This window comes from Crocodylus siamensis, chromosome 5, assembly GCF_052110815.1.
Source record: "Crocodylus siamensis isolate JL-2025a chromosome 5, ASM5211081v1, whole genome shotgun sequence".
Taxonomy (NCBI): domain Eukaryota; kingdom Metazoa; phylum Chordata; order Crocodylia; family Crocodylidae; genus Crocodylus; species Crocodylus siamensis.
This window is the reverse complement of record NC_143399.1, coordinates 165080234-165099460: the sequence shown is the minus strand read 5'-3', so window position 1 is coordinate 165099460 and position 19227 is coordinate 165080234. Positions and strand designations below refer to the sequence as shown.

At 42.6% G+C, this 19227-nt stretch overlaps 1 protein-coding gene across 9 annotated transcripts in view; it reads right to left on the bottom strand.

Annotated features, from left to right (window-relative positions):
- ICA1 (islet cell autoantigen 1) overlaps positions 1-19227 on the bottom strand; it is a 123496-nt gene that overhangs the window by 39706 nt on the left and 64563 nt on the right. For all 9 annotated transcript variants that reach the window (XM_090046933.1, XM_090046926.1, XM_090046929.1 and 6 more), the window contains 2 exons: positions 414-539; positions 143-241 (listed from right to left, as the gene is read on the bottom strand). In XM_090046933.1, coding sequence (XP_089903059.1) covers positions 143-241; positions 414-539 — 225 coding nt within the window. The remainder of the gene's footprint in view (positions 1-142; positions 242-413; positions 540-19227) is intronic.

Below are 19227 nucleotides of genomic sequence, written 5' to 3'. Positions count from 1 at the left end.
TTCACAGCAACTGCTGCTGAACAATTTGCGGTAAACTCCTAAGATCTAAACATAATTTGTTTATGGCTTTTTCCCTCAGTTTCTATTAAATTATTCTACAGTTTGACAAATGGACAACAAAATACATCTGTAGATTTCTTACCTTTAACATAGTGAATTCATATGGCTGATAACCTTTGAAACTTTCGTGGATAGCTGCCATGGTGTGTGAGGTTTTTTCCCAGAAATGAAGAAGGGTTGTCTGTCACGGAAAGTAATATTTCAGTACAAAGCATGCAATACAACCTTTCATTCTCCCCAGATATTGAAACATTCTTAAAGTCAACAGCAGACTGTTATACTGAACTATGTTGAAAAATATGGGCTCTGCTAACAGGAAACTAATCTTTTGCGATCAAAATATTTTTGGATACCTGATATGTTGTTAATACATGAGACAGGAGGTTGCATCTGCTAGCTCCAAGAAGATCTACTTTCTGACAGACGTCAGTCTTCAGTTTGTCAAAGTTCAGTTTTGTGTGGCGTACTTGTGCTTGCACCTTCAAATACAAAGGACATTCATTTATCAAAAGCATGACAAGGAAAGGAAGATGTGAGCAGTTTGTTATTAATAATTTAAAATTCTCTGCCTTTCATCTTTCCAGCCCAGCAGTACCTGATAAAAATCACTAAAAAACAATTTAATTAATGCATCTTTTGAGAAAATTAGGTCAGTTTAACGTAGCTCATTAAAAACCTATAGAGGTTCATTTATGCCATGTTTCAAGTGAAATGAAAATTTGGTCAACTGATCCATGACAGAATATAGCTCTTCATATTTTCTCCTTGTCCTTTTTATTTATGAAAGGTCACTATAATAATTGAAGAAACAATTGCTACACTCATAACATGAATATAATATAGGATCACAGGACATTAAGGTTGGAGGGATCTCATTAGGTCATCTAATCCAGCCCTCTGCCCAAAGTCTTGGCTAAAAACATCCCAGCCAAGTTTCTGTCTAACCTGGTCTTGAAAACTTCTAGGAATAGAGATTTCACAGTTTCTCCAGGTAGATGTCAATGTTCAACAACTCCTGTAATGAGAAACGTCTTCCTTATCTCAAACATAAATTTACTCCTACAGCCACAGAGAAAACTATTTTTTTTTTTATCAAATCATCCCTCAGCCTTCTTTTCCCTAGACTAAACAGTCCTAGTTCTTTCAAGCCTTTCCCCATAAGTCATACTTCCCAGACCTCTAATCATTTTTGTCAATTTCTGCTGGACTCTTTCCAATCTATCCACATCTTTCTTGAAGTATGGAACCCAAAACTGAATGCAGTACTCCACATGGGGCCTCATCAGTGCTGAACAGAAAGGAAGAATCACTTCCCTTGATTTGCAAGAGATAGTCCAGTAGGCTGTTGGCTTATTTTTACACCAAGAGCACACTGTTTGCTCATATTCAGCTTATGGTCCATTGTAACCTTAAATATTTGTTATTATTTGTTCAATTTTGTACCAAGTTAGAAAAAACAAAATCCTGACTGATGATCTACTAATACGAAACTATAATTAATGTCTAATTAAAATAAAAATAATTATCTGCTGTTATATCTATGAATAAAACTGTTAAATATTTGGCTATTGGTGCTCATCACTTGAACAAGTGGTGAGAAGGCAATACAAGATGCTCCTTAAGGACATGTCACAGGCAATGACACGTACTCAAGGAACCATGCTTCTATGATCCAAAGATGGAACAACACTCTTTAAAGAGTTCCACCATCAATGTATGATGGAAGGAGCACTTTCAAGAGCTCCTGAACTGAGATTCTAATGTTGAAGACAATACCTCTGAGGCCATTCCACAACACCCCATTTAGGGCTACCTTGTGGATCTACCAACTTAACAAGAAGTCTTGAAAGCTGTTAAACAGATGAAGAACAATAAGGTATACAGGCCCAATGGAATACCAGTGGAAATGTATCAAAAGAGCTCTCAGCAACTACATGGTGTTGTTCTGTAACAACAAAGAATCATAGAATTATAGAAAACTAGAGTTGGAAGGGACCTCAGGAGATCATCTAGTCCAACCCCTGCTCAAAGCAGGACCAACACCAGCTACAGCATCCCAGCTAAAGCTTTGTCCACCCACGTCCTAAAAACATCCAAGGATGGAGATTCTACAACCTCTTTGTGTAGCCTGTTCCAATGCTTTACTACCCTCCTGGTAAGGAAGTTTTTCCTAGTATCTAAGCTAAACTTCCCCTGCTGCAGCTTGACACCATTGCTTCTTGTTCTGACATCTGCCACCACTGAAAAAAGCCTAGCTCCATCCTCTTTGTAACCATACTTCAGGTAACTGAACACTGCTATTAAATCCTCACTCTTGTCTCTTTTCAAGACTAAATAAGCTTCTCTCAGCTTCTCATAAGTCATGTTCCCCAGCCCTCTAACAATTTTTGTTGCCCTCTGCTGGATTTTCTCCAATTTATTCATATGCTTTCTGTAAGGGGGGGAGGGGCAAACCAGACACAGTACTCCAGATGTGGCTTCACCAGTGCCAAATAGGAGGGGAAGAATCACTTCCCTCAATCTGCTAGCAACACCCCTACTAAAGCAGCCCAGCATGTTGTTAGCCTTCTTCGCAAGAAGAATGCCCTGTAAACTCATATTGAGCTTACTGCCCACTGTAATCCCCAGGTCCTTTTCTGCAGAGCTGCTATTTAGCCAGACAGTTACCTGTCTGTATTGGTGCATGGGAATGTTCTGTCCTAAGTGCAGGACTTTGCACTTGCCCTTACTGAACTTCATGAGATTTCTTTTGGTCCAATCCTCCAATTTGTTGAGGTCTCTCTGAATCCTAGCCCTATCCTCCAGTGTATGTACTATTCCACCCAGCTTAGTGTCACCTGCAGATTTGCTGAGGGTGTACTTCACCTCATCTTCTAGATCACTGGTGAAGATACTGAACGAAACCGGCCCCAAGACCAACCCCTGGGGCACTCCACTTGATACTGGCTGCCAACTAGACATCAAGCCATTGACTACTACCCTTTGAACCCAAAGATCCAGCCAGTTTTTTACCCACCTTATCCAACCTGTATTTCCTTAGCTTGCCTGTGAGAATGTTGTAGGAGACCAAATCAAAATCAAGGTATACCACATCCACTGGTCTCCATGCATCCACAGAGCCAGTCATCTCATCATAGAAGGCAATCAGGTTGGCCAGACATGACTTGTCCCTGATGAATCCATGCTGACTGTTCCTAATCTCCTTCTTCCCCTCTAAGTGCTTAGAAATGGATTCCTTGAGGACCTGCTTCATGATCTTTCCAGGGACTGAGGTGAAGCTGACTGGTCTGTGGTTTCCTGGATCTCCCTTCTTCCCTTTCTTAAAGACGGGTACTATTACTTGCTCTTTTCCCAATCATCCAGAGCCTCTCCCAATCACCACAAGTTTTCAGAGATAATGGCCAGAGGCTCTGCTATCACATCAGCCAGCTCCCTCAGCATTTTCGGGTGCATCATATCTGGCCCCATGGACTTGTACACATCCAGCTTTTCTAAATAGTCTCTAACCTGTTCTTTCATGACTGTTGACTGCTCACCTCCTCTCCAGACTATGCTACCAGGTGCAGTAGTGTGGGAGCTGACCTGGCCTGTGACAACAGAGGTGAAAAAGGCATTGAATACTTTAGCCTTTTCAGCATCACCTGTCAATAGGCTGCCTCCCCTATTTAGTAAGGGACCTAACACTTTCCCTGATTTTCCTCTTGTTGCTGACATACTTGCAACAAGAAACCTTTGTTGTTATACTTCACACCCCTTGTTAGCTCAACTCCAGTTGTACTTTGGCCTTCCTGATTTTATCCCTGCATACCTGAGCAATACTATTATACTCCTCCCTAGTAGTTTGTCTAAGTTTCCACCTCCTGTAAGCTTCCTATTTGTGTTTTGAAAAGCTCCCTACTAAGCCAAGTTGGTCTTCTGCCATATTTGCTAGTTTTCCTGCACATCAGGATGGTTCATTTCTGCCCCGCTGTAAGGTTTCTTTAAAGTACAACCAGCTCTCCTGTACTGCTTTCTCCCCCTTAGACTGTCCTCCCAGGGGATCCTGCACATGAGTTCCCTGGGTGAGTCAAAGTCTACTTTTTGGAAACAGGGTTTTTACTCTGCTGCTCTCCTTCCTTCCTTTCCTCAGGATCCTAAATTCAATCATTTCTTGGTAACTGCTGTCCAAGTTACCATCCACTTCTACATTCCCCACCAATTCTTCCTTGTTTGTTAGCAGCAGATCAAGAAGAACACAGCCCCTAGTTAGCCTCTCCAACATTTGTATCAGGAAGTTGTCCCCAACACTCTCCAAAAGCTCCCTGGATTGCCTGTGCACTGCTGGGAAGGCAATACAGCAGATGTGAGGGTGAGTGAAGTTCCCCATGAAAGCCAGAGCCCATGATCTGGAAACATGTTTAAAGAAAGCCTCTCCACCTCATCCTCATGATCTAGTGGTATACAGCATGCTATTTTACAGATTAGTACTATTATAAAACATTCACTTATTCATGTTTTCCTTTGTAAAGAAACCATCTACATATTAGATTTCAATAAAAACAATAACACAGACCTCTTATCCTGGCTATATAGGCAAGCAGCTTTTCCTAAACTGTTTTCTGCTCATATTAACCTATCCTCATCCATATTTAGGATACTAGTTTGTCAATTAACAAACATCATTTTTTTATTATTAAAGGATAACATTGTGTGCCAAAGGTGTTTCATTTTCATAACAAGTTTCAGACTACCTTAATATTACCTTAATGGAAACATTTGTATGCAATTCTTTTAGTTTCCAACAAGGGGATAGCAAAAGATGAAACTCATTAATCTCTCTGCTGGTTTCCCTGTAAACTGCTACAGCTACACATAAATAAATGTACTTAATAAAAATATTCGAGTGGAAAACACACCCTAAACATTATAGGTCTTAATAATATATTTAATCATCCCATATGATAATAAATAGTATTGGAATGCTAATTTTAGATTTTTCATACAGATTTTATAATAAAGGATGAACTTTCATTTTGTGTTTTATTTACCAAATGGCTTGGAGACTCATTGCAGAGAAGAGAGTTTACCTGGAAATGTCATTTTTTGTGTTTCAGCCATAGAGGCTTGTGTGCAAAAATGAAAGCAAGCAACTTAACTGCAAAACAAATAACTCAACAGTAAGTACAGAGATTTTACTCAAATGTATACATACACAATCACTTACAGCAGAGGTGTCAAAGATATGGCCTATGGGTTAAATTCAGGCACTAGAGCTATATCTTCTGGTCCTCCATGCTGCCCATAGATCACAAACCAGTGTGCTGCATATAGAATATGCTGACCTTGGCTCTGCATGCTGCAAGAGGGGTGCACAGCCTGCCTGGTACGGGCTGTACATGGAGCCAGGTCTGCAGCCAATGTGTGTGTTACATTCAGTGCCTGCACTGGACTGGCCCTGCATGCTGGATCTGGGGCTGGTCTGGATTGTGCTCCTAGAGAGACTCAATGTATTGGAGCAAGTGGGCAAGGCCAGTCTGGTATGGGTGCCAAATGCAGTGTGCACTCCAGAATGGCTCCATGCACCACGTACCATGCATGGCTGGAGCTGGTATCTGCTACATACAGCATACTGGACTGGTCTGGGGCGTGTGGTACATACAACAACCACGCTAGACCAGTCTTGAGGACAAGGTCCAGAGGTGATTCAGTTCAGGTCTATGTGCTGGGTCCACTGCCTTTAAGGCTGGAGCCACTGCAGGCTGTATGCATTATGCAGGGCTGGAGTCAAAAACGTGATGCCACAAGCAAGCCCTGTCAAGGGCATGAGCTGCAACTACACCAGCATCAGGCTGGCCTTGTATGCTGGATCTGGTGCATCCTGGAATTGCTGCTGAAGGCAGATGCCCACTATTGTTCTGTCAAAAACTGAGCAGGGCGTACTCTTTTACATTACGAAACCGCTGCTGCTACTACAGGCGCTCGTCTTCCCATTTATGTAACTTTGTTATGGTAAAGTACAGGAAGTGAACGGTCAGGGTTTAATTCTATGCTCAGTCTGCATAAGTACAGACAGTCAAAAAGCCCAAGGCTGAACTGATTCAATTTTCCCAGGTTAGTGTAATCTGTGTCAATGGAACCAATAAGCAAGTGAAAAGACATCTTTCAGTTCTAGAAATGCAGCTACATGCCTGCAGTGGCTCAAGCCAGAAGCCAGGGGGTGCTATAGCATGCCTCCCTGCTTTGGCTAGAGCAGACAGCTTGGGGCCAAAGCTATCTCACCCACCCTGCAAGGGGGGGGAGGGAGGCTTGCGGAGGAGGTGCAAAGCATTCTGGGATGCTGGGGGACTGAGTTAACTTGAGGCCGGAGGGGATTTGGGACAGAAGTTCAATAAACTGTTTTAAACTAAATCAGTTCAATTTGATACTACATCCATCCAGGTTTATCTTAAACAGATTTGAACCAGTTTTGGAACACTTATACTGGTTTGCATGTAACTTCTGTCCCTAGCCTCTAATAAGATTCAACTAGATTTCTCTCTCCCAGGAGAGTGCTCTTGTTACCATATCAATGGCCATGGGTACCCTAACTACCTAAGGGCCCCTCTGCATGTGCAGGTAAAGATACCATGGGATCTACTGTGATCCACACAATTGTGCCTCCTACGATGCCGCATGTTCATGGCAGGAGACAACTGTGGGATCGTGCATTAGATCCCATTGCACCTTACTGCTAATGCAAGAAGCAAGCTCCCCCAGCTGGAAGGCCCCTCAGCTGAGGGGATCCTAGCTGCAGGGGTGCCCCAGGCATCCCTGCAGCAGAAAGACAGAGCTGCTGCAATATCCCAGCTCTGGGAGTACGTGAATCCCCCAGAACTGCAACACCACAGTAGTTGCAGTCTCCCAGCGTCAGGGATGCATGAAACCTGCAGTACGGGGAAATTGCAGCAGCAGGTTTCATGCAACTCTGAGGCTGGGAGACCACAGCTGCTGCTGTCTCCCAGCCCTGGGGGTTTCACATATCCCTGATGCTAGGAGATCACAACTGCACTATGCAGCTGCCTGGGACCCAGTTGGGGAAGGCACATTGCCCCTACCCAGCATATGCAGCTATGGGATTCTGGGTCCCAGCAGCTGCAGGGTGCTGCTGAGACCCACAGTCAGTAGCTGCTGGGGCTGAGGGTCCCCTCAGTTGAGGGACTCCCAGCCCCAGGTGGCCTGGTACATTCCTGGAGCTGGGAGCCCTCTCAGCTGGTGGGTCTCTGAGCAGCAGAGGAGACCCTACTACATGTGCAAATTAAAGCTTGATAGTGACCAGCTATAAAGTTAGTATACATTTTTGAGGTCTAACTTTATAGCTGGATAGTGTTCTTTGGCTAGGTACAGATATTCAAAAAGCTTGAGCCTAGCCTAACCTGCATAGCTTAAACCAATTTGAAGGTGGATAGACATTCCTTTTTCATTCCAGAAATGCAGGCACATGCCTGCAGTGGCTCAGGCTATAAGCCAGGGGGTACTAGAGCAGCCCTCCCTTCCCTTCTACAGAACTGAGCTGGGGGGGAGGGGGGAGGTGTGGCCAGACCCCAGCAGGATGCTCCGATTAGCCCAGCAGGGAATTGATAACAGTGTTTATCACCCCTAACCTAGTGTTTATCACTGTTTTGAAAACAACAGAGGGACATTACCAGCTAGCTGCTGATTCTGCCTTTGTCACAGCAGGGACCAGAGCCAGCATGTGGTCTGCTAGCTAATACACAGATACCTCTCAGCAAGGCAGAAGGAAGGGGGGAATTCCTGCTTAGCGGAGGGGTGGTGACTGCGAGATGGAACAGCCTGCAAGTCTCTGCTAGAGCTGCAGCCAGGAACCAGAGGGGAGGGGCCAGTCTGCTGTGGATCAGAGAGCTGCACCCAGTCCAGAGAGCATGCCAGGATGCTGGGGGAGTCTGATTTAATTTAAACCAGCAAGGAGTCTGGGACAGACATTACATAAACGAGTTTGAGCCAGATCAGTTAAGTCTGATACTATATTAAACCAGGTTTATCTCAAACTGGTTTCAGCCATTTTCAAACTGGTTCATGTGCACTGAACGTCTGTTCTGTTACATGCTTAAACCAGTTTCTGATCACTTAAACTGGTTTATGTGTAATGTCTCTCCCTAGCTTTTATGGCATAGTAGATACTTTGCACGTGCAGCTGGTGTCAAGGTAACTGTACAATTACCAGTTCATTGTGTAATACCTATAAAATCAAGGGGCCTTAACTGTTTTAGGTATGAACCAAAATCTTGACACAGCTAAGAGTCACAGGATCCAAACTGTTTAGATGTGCATGTTCTAGAGTCAATGATCTGCATGCAGTGCTCTAGGTTAAGTAATAATTAGCCATTAAAAAGGAGATTAGAATCTGATCCCTACTCCATATGCTGTGGCATTGCCTCTCTGCATTATTTTTGTGAGGAAAAAATCCAAAACAACTTGCCTTGCATGACCTCGAATACTGAATTCCAAGTAAGCAAAACATATTCCGCTGTGGGGCTCCTAACACTCTGTCAGACAAAGGACAGGCTACAGAAAGAAGTCCTACTGACAGCATGCATAACTATTAAATTTCAGAAGCATAAGTCTGCACAAAGGCTTTATATAATGGAGTGGATTTGGATTTACATGATGTCTCCAATATATTAAAAAAATACTTTCCAACTGAGTAAAAGGTTAGAAAATTTCCACAGAGAACATAGCTTTTCCCTGTTTAGTGCTATGTGCTTACACCTCTGTATATTCTTTAACGCGTGATCCTGTCTCAAGATATACAGAATCCTTAGGAATATATAACAAACTGTATTTCAGACTAAATCCTAATTTAATGTACAAATTAGGATTATTTTCTCTTTTGCAGGCTAAATTTATAAACAGAGAAAGATGATTATCACTTGACCCACTGTGTAATGCAAGACCATATGCTTTGTGTGTCAATACTGATTATTAAAAGTACTTAATGTACTACTATGTTGCCAAATGGCGCAAACTTTTCTTGCCAAGCAAGAAAAACATTGTATCATTGAGAATTTTCAAAGTATTTCATTTAGCAGGAGGTTTGTTGAGTAAAAGGACTTTTTATTCTTCAAAAGCAGTACAGGGTCTCTCTCAGAGAATGCACCAGGAGACTTTGCTTGTTTTTCGGTGCCCATAAATACATTTACAATCCAAATGATTACTAAGTGTCTTTGAAGATAACTTGTGGCTTTAAGAATTAATAATACAACCTTCAGACGTATGAATCACAATCTATTTAATACCACATAATTTATTAGGCTAGAAGCCTTAGGCTCTCTCCTCACATAGAGGGCTGATGTAATACATACTAATCTTCTCCCTCTTCTGCAACTGCTTTATATGACATGACTGATGACAGAACCTCATGTTACCCCTATATCCTGTAATCTCTTATACATATATTTAACTTTAGTGACTTGCTTATAAGTTCAGCACATGAGTGCTTTGAGGTTTGGAACCTTAATAAGACTAAGATTTCTGATAAGGACAAAAACATGCTGTCCCCGACGGGCCTTCTTGTACCCCTCCTGGGAGCCCTGCTTTCCTGGTTGGTGACTATTCCCCTTCCAGACCGGTTTGTCTCCGTGGGTGTTCTTCTCCGCGTCACGAAGCCCCGCCCTCGCCTGCCACAATTTGGTGTTTCCTTAGTGGTGCGGGGCTAGTTCACGGGTCCCTCGGTGGCCTGGGCTTGGCCCGCCGGTTGCACACGGGGCTCCGCCACCCCTACATCCTGGCCTCACACCACCTCTGGGCTCCACTTCCCCAAGCCTGTTCTGCTGCTTCCGCTGGCTTCTACCACAGCTTTCTTACTTGATCCCACCATCCGTGGGGATGCCACTATACCGCTACCTTAGGGTCGACCTCCTCACAGTAGCCTGCACCAAAGCCTCATCTGCACCCTCTACAGACCCCATGCCACAAGCCCTTCACCCGGTGCTACTCTCCCCAGGTGTAGTTACTAACTATATTGCTATCCCTCCATCAGATCCTTATTAGCCTGAACCAGGAGGGGAAGGGATTCTCCCCTTAGTGGCCCTCTGGTGGCCCCACTCCTGTTCCTTTACCCGACGTCCACAGGTCTCGGCGGCGATCCCGCCCCGATCTCCCTTCAGCCCGGTGATTCTCGGTCCTTTGCCCCTCTTCGGCGTGTCCCGCACCCACCGTCTCGGAACTTACTTCTGGGTCTCTGAACTCCTCCTGGATAGTCCCAATCCTCTGTCGCTCACCCGATCCGTCGCTTTTGGCATGATCTGCCGTTGTCCCCGTCATCAGGCTTCCTTTCAGGGTTGCTCCTCCCTCCTGCGCTCCAGCTCCGTGTGTCCTGTCCCTGGGATCCTTCGCCGTCACTTTCCCAGCCTGCCGCCTGCTCTCTGGGCCATCCGCCGCCTCTGAAGCAGTGGCCACCATTTTTAAATCTCCTGGCCGGCGTCTAATGTCATCGTCAGCTGCCAGCTGCAGCTGTACATAGACGCGGCTAACGAGCCGTGCGGGTTCTCCCTCTGCCGCAGCGTTCCTCTCTTCCCGCCTTTCCGGTAAGTCTTTCCGGCTTCTTCAAGTCCTGGGACACATGCCACTGAATCTAAAAGCGAAATACACTAAACCAAATGAAACCTGTACCTTTTACAAAAAAGAAAACAGCACCTGGTGGCCATAAATTGTTTGATTTCATTGTACAGATCAGGGGTGTCGGGATATCATGGGGTATGACCGTGGGCCTCTGCGTCCCGATGACATCCACTTGCCTTGCTTGTACAAGGTGGGCATGGTTCAGTCAAATTAGGCCAATGTTCCTCTCTATTCTCTCTCCTGCCACGACTTTGATGATTTAATTGAATTAGGGAGGGTGATGGTTCCCTGACCCGGAGATGACTGCCACTTGCTGAGATGTAAGGTGTGGCCAACAAAAAAAAGAAAATAGAAAAAAAGAAATAAAGTCCTGACGGTATTTTCTTTTATCCTTCTTTAAAGGCTGGGGTCCCTGGAGGCTGCTCCTTCCCCTTTCACTTGTAACTCGCATGCTGTCGATCACCGGAACCACGATTGAGCAGTTTTTCCCCCAATTGGTTTTTAGTAATTGGCGACCCACCAACTCAACTGACCACCCACCATGTTCAATTAACATGGCAGCAGTTTCTTCCTTTCTTTTTCCCCTACTCTTCCTCTGAACTCCTCCAAGCTCTATAGACCAGTAGGTCTGCTGCCCTGTTCCCAGGGACTTCAGTCCTTGAGTCAGCAAGCAGGCAGCTTACCTTCACTGCCGACCTCTTCTCTACCTTCTGTTCTCATGCCAGTATATGCCACTGGAAATAGCTCCTGGAGGCTTTCTCAGTCCAATCCAATTCACCTGGCGGGCTGATAAGGCTCTGCCTGAGCGGATCGGAATGTCTCTCTGGAGTGAAGTCATACTGCTCCACCTGGACAGACCCCGCTGGCTAGGGGTCTTCTTGAGGTCAGTATCTTTGTTCTTGCCAGAAGGGGTTGGCAATGTTTTGTAGTGGGTAGGGAGTGGAGAAGCTGGTTTAACACAGCTTAGTTCTACGGCTGCTGCTGCAGTCACTGTTCCACTTGCACTGCCACTAATGCTGTTTCTCCCTGCCACCTGAATGTCCGGCTTCTAAAGAAGCAAAGCCCAACCACTGCAGAAATGCCACCAAAGCCTTCTGGTTCTGTGGACCAGATAAAAAAACTCTATGGACCAGATCTGGCCTACGGGCCATAGGTGGCTGACCCTTGTTATAGATTAAAACTTATTGCTACATAAGCAAGTCTGATGTGTTCATTATAACCACTTGGAAGGCATCAGATTTTCTCCTTGTTTACCTTTTCAAATGCCAAATGGAAGAAACTCACATTCTCAATACACAAAATATACAAGTCCTAGTTTTTATGAGACTGGAGTCTTGAATAGAAACCAATAAAAATTACAATACAATAATTTTTCCACAAATAACTCTAATGATAGTAATCGCTGGAAGCTTAAAAATCCAGAAGTCAAAATCCTGTATGTGCATCACTGATTATAAAAGAGTCAAAATTATAAAAGCCTTACCTATATTTATCTTCCAAAATAAAAGGATCAGGTTTTTTTTCCAGTAGAAAGTGCTTATGTCCAGCTCCTCTCAGAAACAGTCATTGTTGTTTCCACCTCTAGGCAGAAGGTGGGGTAGATTTATTTGTACTTTACAGACTAACTAAATCAGAGATGTAAAAACTTTCATAAGCAGCAACTATATTAGATGCCAATTTTCCCTGTAATGTATTTTATCTCAGCATTTCAGACCTTGGAGTAAGAGGAAATCATACCAGAAGATGGAACACTAACCTATCTGTGCTAAGTATAAAACTCACTGCACTGGAAAGCAAGGTAAAAAATATGAGAAACTAATTTGGAAATATAAATACTAGCATGTACAGAAAACTAGGTATATGCCTGTAAGAAATATTTATTGTACAAAGCATAAGAAAGCACAAACTGGTTTTGAAGTATATGGAGTTATGCAACTTTACATCAAGAATCTGTACCCAGATGCTGCTTGCTATTTGCATGTAATATATGAAAAAAGACTATTCAGAACATCCAGTGCAAGGGTTTCCGAATATCTGTCATCTTGTTTAATAGGAAGGATCTGTGGCATGCACAAACTTGTATCAGTTTCATTGAGTTATGGAAAGGGCAATGAGAACTGTACTTGTAGCTGGAGTATGGCATTTTATTTGCCCGTGTTACAGTTGATTATTACAATTTTTATTTACAGTGTGATGAAAGGCTGTTGATTTGTGTACAAGTTGCCTGAAGACATGAATTGTTAATATCATGTCAGGGATGCAGAATTTGCTCTGCTTGTTGAACTACAGAGCTAAATAAACTCTGCTTCCAGAGGCGTAGCAAGCTCCCACAGTGCCCTGGACAGACTGCAGACCCCTAGGGAACAAGGAGATGGGAACTGAAATGTCTTACCTCTTAGACAGATGGGCAGCCCTATACTCCATAGCGTGAGGGGGCTGAAGTAGGCCTGTTGCAGCTAAGGAAGAGGCTCAGCAAGTAGTAAAAGAATGCTCCCTACTCCCTTGGGAGCCTTCACTATGGCAGGCACAGCCCCACACTTCCCAGCCACAGAAGCCAGGTGGCCCTGCATCCTATAGGCAATGGGGCAAGAGGCTGAGGTGAATGGTGCCCCTTCCTGGAACAGTCTACAAAGGGGTGGCCAACCTGCAGCATGTGTGCCACAAGTGGCACAGGTAGCCTCTGTGTGGCATGCAGCAGACTGGGGAGGAAGCAGAGAGAACAGTGGCAGATAAGGCAGGGAGCAAAAGGCAGAGAAGCAGATCCGGCTGGGAAAGGGGATCAGAGTGGCAACTGGGGAAGGTGGAGGTTTAGCTTCTAACATGCCTACCAAAAAGGTTGGCTTCCCACTGGCCTACATGATGAGATAAAGTACAGATTTCCAACAGGATGAACAGTAGCTATTACTGACAAGCTATCAGTTTTGCTTATTAGAATTTTTATTTGAACATGAAATATATTATTTGCCTGAACAGTCTGTCAAAGTTCTCATTGGAGGTAATGGCATTTTTTTATGTTACGCCAGGGAAAAAACTAAACAAACCAAATAGAGACAGAGTACAATACACACAATCAGTCAGAGATAAACAAATGTCACCTTAGTCAGTAACAGAATAAGAAGAATGTAAAGAAATGCTATTTAATTTAGATCATCACAGGAGCAACAGCATTTTGGTTTGATTTACTTGAGAATCAAATGAGAATCAGACCTTGAAAACAGGAACAATCATGATCCCTTGTCATGTAAACAGATCTGAAATATAAACTGCCTATGAAAAAAATCATCAGGACAAGTCCCTCTCACCTGCTGGCCAGAATACTATATTTTTCTTACCTGTTATCTAGAAGTTTTTGAGCTGCTAATCTAAATTGTGTTTATGACTCAAAGATATAAATTAAAATAATGGGGATAACTACCCTTTCTGCTGTATGCAATGATTTGAGTCATTTTTTGAAAAAGCCAAACAAGACAAGAAAAAAGTTATGATACCATTTTCATTTCTTTTCAGAGCACCTAGCCTTTCTGCACTCCATTGTTCATATGGGCTATAATTTTAGATATTTCCACTATCTCACTGTATTTGAATTTGTATGAGGTTAAATGAAGCTTTACAGTTAGTTTCCTTCACACAAAATGAGATTATTTATTCAAGAACAGGATTTTCCATCCACCTGTGTAATCAAAATGTGAAGCATAAATGCAGTTGTAATAATTTGAATTCATGCATAAGGACAATAGTCTGTGATGGTAATTCACATTTTCATTTTAATATGTGAATGTTCCTGTTGATTTTAATGGCACTGCTAATTATTATTATAATTTAACATTTGTATTGTGGTAGTCACTGAAGGCTTCAACTAGATTGGCCCCCACTGTGCTAGACACTGCAAAGTAAATGACAATTCTGCTCCAAAGACATGAGTAATTTAAATATGTACCTAACTGTTTGACAGATTAGGGTTTGTGTCAAAAACAAGTTGAGAACACTAGTGATAACTTTCTGTTAATAGACATCGAGCAATAATATAAATGCTGATGAATTTCAATCTATAGCAGTTTTACTGAGTTAGACATTATGGTAGTTAGCAGTTTTGGTTATATTTATTTGATAAAGAATTCACTGTTGCAAAACTTCTCACTGACTTCTCTGCAACTTCTCTGTATATATAACCGCAGGTTTTTTGAGTATGGTGTGCACCAGTTTTCCTGGGCAATGTCATAAGAGTTCTCCACATGCCCTCTGGATGGTAATAAAGACAAAAGTATACGAAAGTACACCACAGGAGGAATGGATTATGTGACAAAGCTAAATTGCACATGGACGCACATGGATGCTACACACTCTGACACATGGTAGCCTTGAGATAGTAATGAGCAGTCCTGAACAAATGCTTAGCACACAAGTGATGGTGTAATACATTTGCTAAAGTCCACGAAATTACCCAAAACAAAAGAGGCTTCTTGCTTTCTTTTCCATCAATGCTTCTCTTCTACAGGACACAATGTGCCTGTAGAACAAGTAGGTTTTTAATTATTTTGCATTTGGAAACTGATCACACTCTGGTAGCTTTCACTACGGCTTGAAAAGTGCCACACTCTCTTGTGGCATTATAAAAAGAAGAATACTTGCTTTTTACAAGCAATACATAAAGGAACTTGTTATCTTTGTAGCTGCATCACTTAGAACCTAACCATGGTTGTTTTTAATTTTTAAAATGTCATTTACCCAAATAGAACGGAACAACTTGAATTACTTTTAAGAGTGGGTAAAAACATTCTGTACTTGAAATCCATTACAAATAGGTTTTTAAAAACCCTATCCACCTGTGGCACAAAGCAGAACAAATAATAAGGAAAGATTGGCATATCTGTTTTCAGTAAAGTTTTCAAAACTTTCAAATATACACAAATTTTTACATTATTTATATGAGTTTGCCATAAATCAGTGTTAAAATTAGGCCCAAGGGGTATACAGCTGGTGCAACTTGGCATGGGTCCATTGTAACAGAGCTTTGACATTTTAGATCAGATGACAGCTTGTCTCGCATACAAGGGCTCTTTGTTTATTTGTTTAAAAAAGATCCTCAAAAGTACTTGGGCTTTGCAACTGCTAAGGGCTACGGTACTAGTTGATTCCAAAATAATGGTGTTCCCATCCCAAAGTCTGATGTCCAGGCTCCCGTTGCAATGCGTGGAGAGAGCCAGGTACCCAAGGGAAGTCCCCATGTGGCTGAAACTGGAAGTGCACGTCTGGTTTCATGGCTGGAGCTTCTAGGGGGTGCATGGCTGATCTCAGGGGGTGCACGTGCACCCACGTGCACCCCCTACACATCACCAATACTAACCTCGAATAGTGTGCCTGGACCCACACTTTAAGAAAGATAAGAAGAGACTGGAAAGTGAACAGCAATAATGATTAGGGGGCTGGGAGTCAAGATTTCTAAAGAAAGGCTGGAAGAACTTAGAATATTTAGTCTGGAGAAGAAAAGACAAAAGGGAATTTTATAAGAGTCTTTAAATAAATGAACAGCAGTTACATAGAGCGTGGACATAGGGTTTTCTCTGTGACTGAAGGGGTCAGGCCTAGGAGATTAGGAGGAACTTTGTGAATATGATAACAGTCAACCATGTTTTCTCCACACACTGACAGGATTTCCTCATCTTAGTCACATACTTTCCTATCTCTTTCTTTTTGAATTTAAAATTCACCTCTTCTAGGCAATCCTAAGTGTCTTTTTATACTAATACTGTTAAACCATTTATGAAGAGGAAAATGTTTTATCTTAAATTATAAAAAATGCTAGTACAGCACCTTGTCCAAATACTGTAATCCTAGGACAGCAAAGATGCTATTGTGTACATGTTGAGTTCAAACACTATATTTTAAAGTCCTGGGAAAAGATTATTTAGATTTTGTACACACAAGGCAACACTCAGCACCATGGGCATGGGCCATGTTATATTAATGTCCTGTGGATGTTACTCAGTGGGAAAGGAATTTTGCTCCTTGTGTCAAACCTATGTAGGATCTTGCTAATAAGTCTTACAATACTCAACTTGTAAAATTGTATTGTCTTGTTCAGAATGATGTAACATTAGTATAATGATGATGTGTAAGTGGTGATGATGGCTGTTTATTTCATAATCACAGACAACTGGCAGACACGAGCTATTTTGACTCCAATGAGGACATAGGATTATAGTGAGCTTGTATGTCTTCCTTTGTTTTCAATACAAGGCTCCTTGAACTAGCTCTCTTATAATTTCAGTGATGGTTGATATCAAAATTGAGTAATAAAAGGCAATTAACTTTGAACTGCCAGACATGCATAGTACAGAAAAAAATCAATTAAAGATTAATTTTATGATTCATCTCTACTAATGTAACTTTTTTTTTGCTTCCATAAATGTATTAGTCCTCAGATTTCCTTTCAACCATTTTATAATTTTAAGTCTTTATAAAGATTAATGAAAAGTAGCAATGGAAGGAATAACATATGTCTTTGTCTTAGAAAAAGATTACTATAAAATTCACTCTACTGGACCATATCATTCTTAGGAATATATTCCGTTGCTAATAGCAATAAAAAAAATTAACTAGGTATCAAGCATTAAATTAGTGGTGAAATGGAAGAAGAAAATACTTCTCTCTCATTTTTCTGACAGACTAATGAATTTGAAATTTCTATTAATAAACAGGTCCACTGAATATTATAAATAACTTAGCATTAGATAAAATTCAAGTGGCTCTAATTCAGGTAAGCATTAAAATGTTTACCCAAATTGAATGCTTTGCTGAAGCTGAGCAAAAAAAGTGGCTACTCTTGTCAACCTCTCTGAAAGAGCTGTTCTCTCCCTAGGGATCACACCCATTAATCCCAGCTACATGAAACTATGTGCCTCCAAAAGGCTGCTTCACTGTTTTCTCTTTGAGGAGCGAAAGAGGGAGAGCTCCAGAGGCCTACCTTACCTCACCTTCAAGGTCATCTTAGATGAAGTGAATATTGGAGTACTTCTAATAGTATGCTACAGGATTTTACCCTGTTAGACCTATGAGATTAAGCAGACCACTGAAACACAGGGAAGCAGCTACACATCCTGCACAACTCCTGCCCAATAATTTGTTCTGTCTGTCGAGCAAGGCTGTGGAGCAACAAGCAAGGAAACAGATTGAAATGAGAACCGGAAAGGAATTTAAAAGAAAAAAAGGAAAAAAAATAAAAACTGAAGCCAAGTTTTATTCCAAGTGCTCAGGATACAGAGGGGAGGTTAACCCCTAAACTGAAGGAGCAACATAAAACCTACCACCATGGGTAGAAATCCCAATCAAATGGGATTGGGATTTCTTAGGAAGCAAGAAAACAGACATGCCTGGAGGAGAGGGAGATAAGGATTTTTCCCTTCCTTCACAATTTTCCTCACATGTTAGTTTGATGGCTGCAGTACATACAAACAGCTTTCCACAAGTTGCATTTTGAGATCTATGATGAGGACAGCAAGACACTTATACGACACCAGGCCTCCCCTCTTTTATGAATGTAAAGTCCTTGCTAAAAACCTAAGAGGTACAGTAGCTTCTCAGGGAAGCAATTAAAAGAATTTTAGTATAAGCACAATATATTTTCTTATAATCTCATTATTTAAAATAATGGTACTGTTTAAACTACAGTTTTCCAAAACAACCAAGCCTGACGCAGATACTGACATGGAAAATTGTGGCCCAAACACTTAAAGTTGGACAGAGCTATAAACAACTGAACACACTTGTATTGGGAAATATGAAGCAGTCCTAGCAGCCTCTGCCTATAATGCCCCGTTATACAGATTCATAGATTGTTAGAGGCTGGAAGGGACCTTGTACATCATTGGGTCCAGCCCCCCTGCACTAGGTAGGAAAAGACAACTGGGGTCAAGTGACCTCAGAGTGGTAACTGTCCAGTCTCCTTTTGAAGATTTCCAGGGTGGGTGACTGCACCACCACTGGATGGAGTTTATTCCACAGGCTGGAAACCTTGAACGTGAAGGAGTTTTTCCTGGAATTGAGCCTGAAGTGGCCTTCCAGGAGTTTGTATTCCTTGCTCCTTTCCCAGGGATGCCCTGGTGAGCAGCTGTTCACCGAGTTCTTGATGTACTCCCCTGATATAGAGGTAAGCCTCTACCAAGTCCCCTCTCAGCCTTGTCTTCTTTAGGCTGAAGAGGCCCATGTCCCTCAGCCTCTCCTCATATGGCTTGTCTTGCAAGTCCCTCATCATATGGGTGGCCCTTCTCTGGACCCTCTCAAGCTTTTTCATGTCCTTGTTGAAGTGTGGTGCCCAGAGGATGCAGTACTTCAGCCAGAGCCAACCCAAGCAGGGTTGTGGGGCCTGGGGCAAATCAGCCCATGTGGAGCCCCGCCCCTTCCCCGATCCCACACGTTCCAGACCAGAAGAAGCTGCCACTGTCATCGGCAGTGTCAGTGGCAGCATCAGCAGCGAGGAGGTAAGTGGCTGGATGAGAAGCTGGCGGCAGCGGCATGAAGTTGCTGCAGCCACTCTGCCCAGCTCTGTGGGGCCCCCCAAAGTGCAGGGCCTGG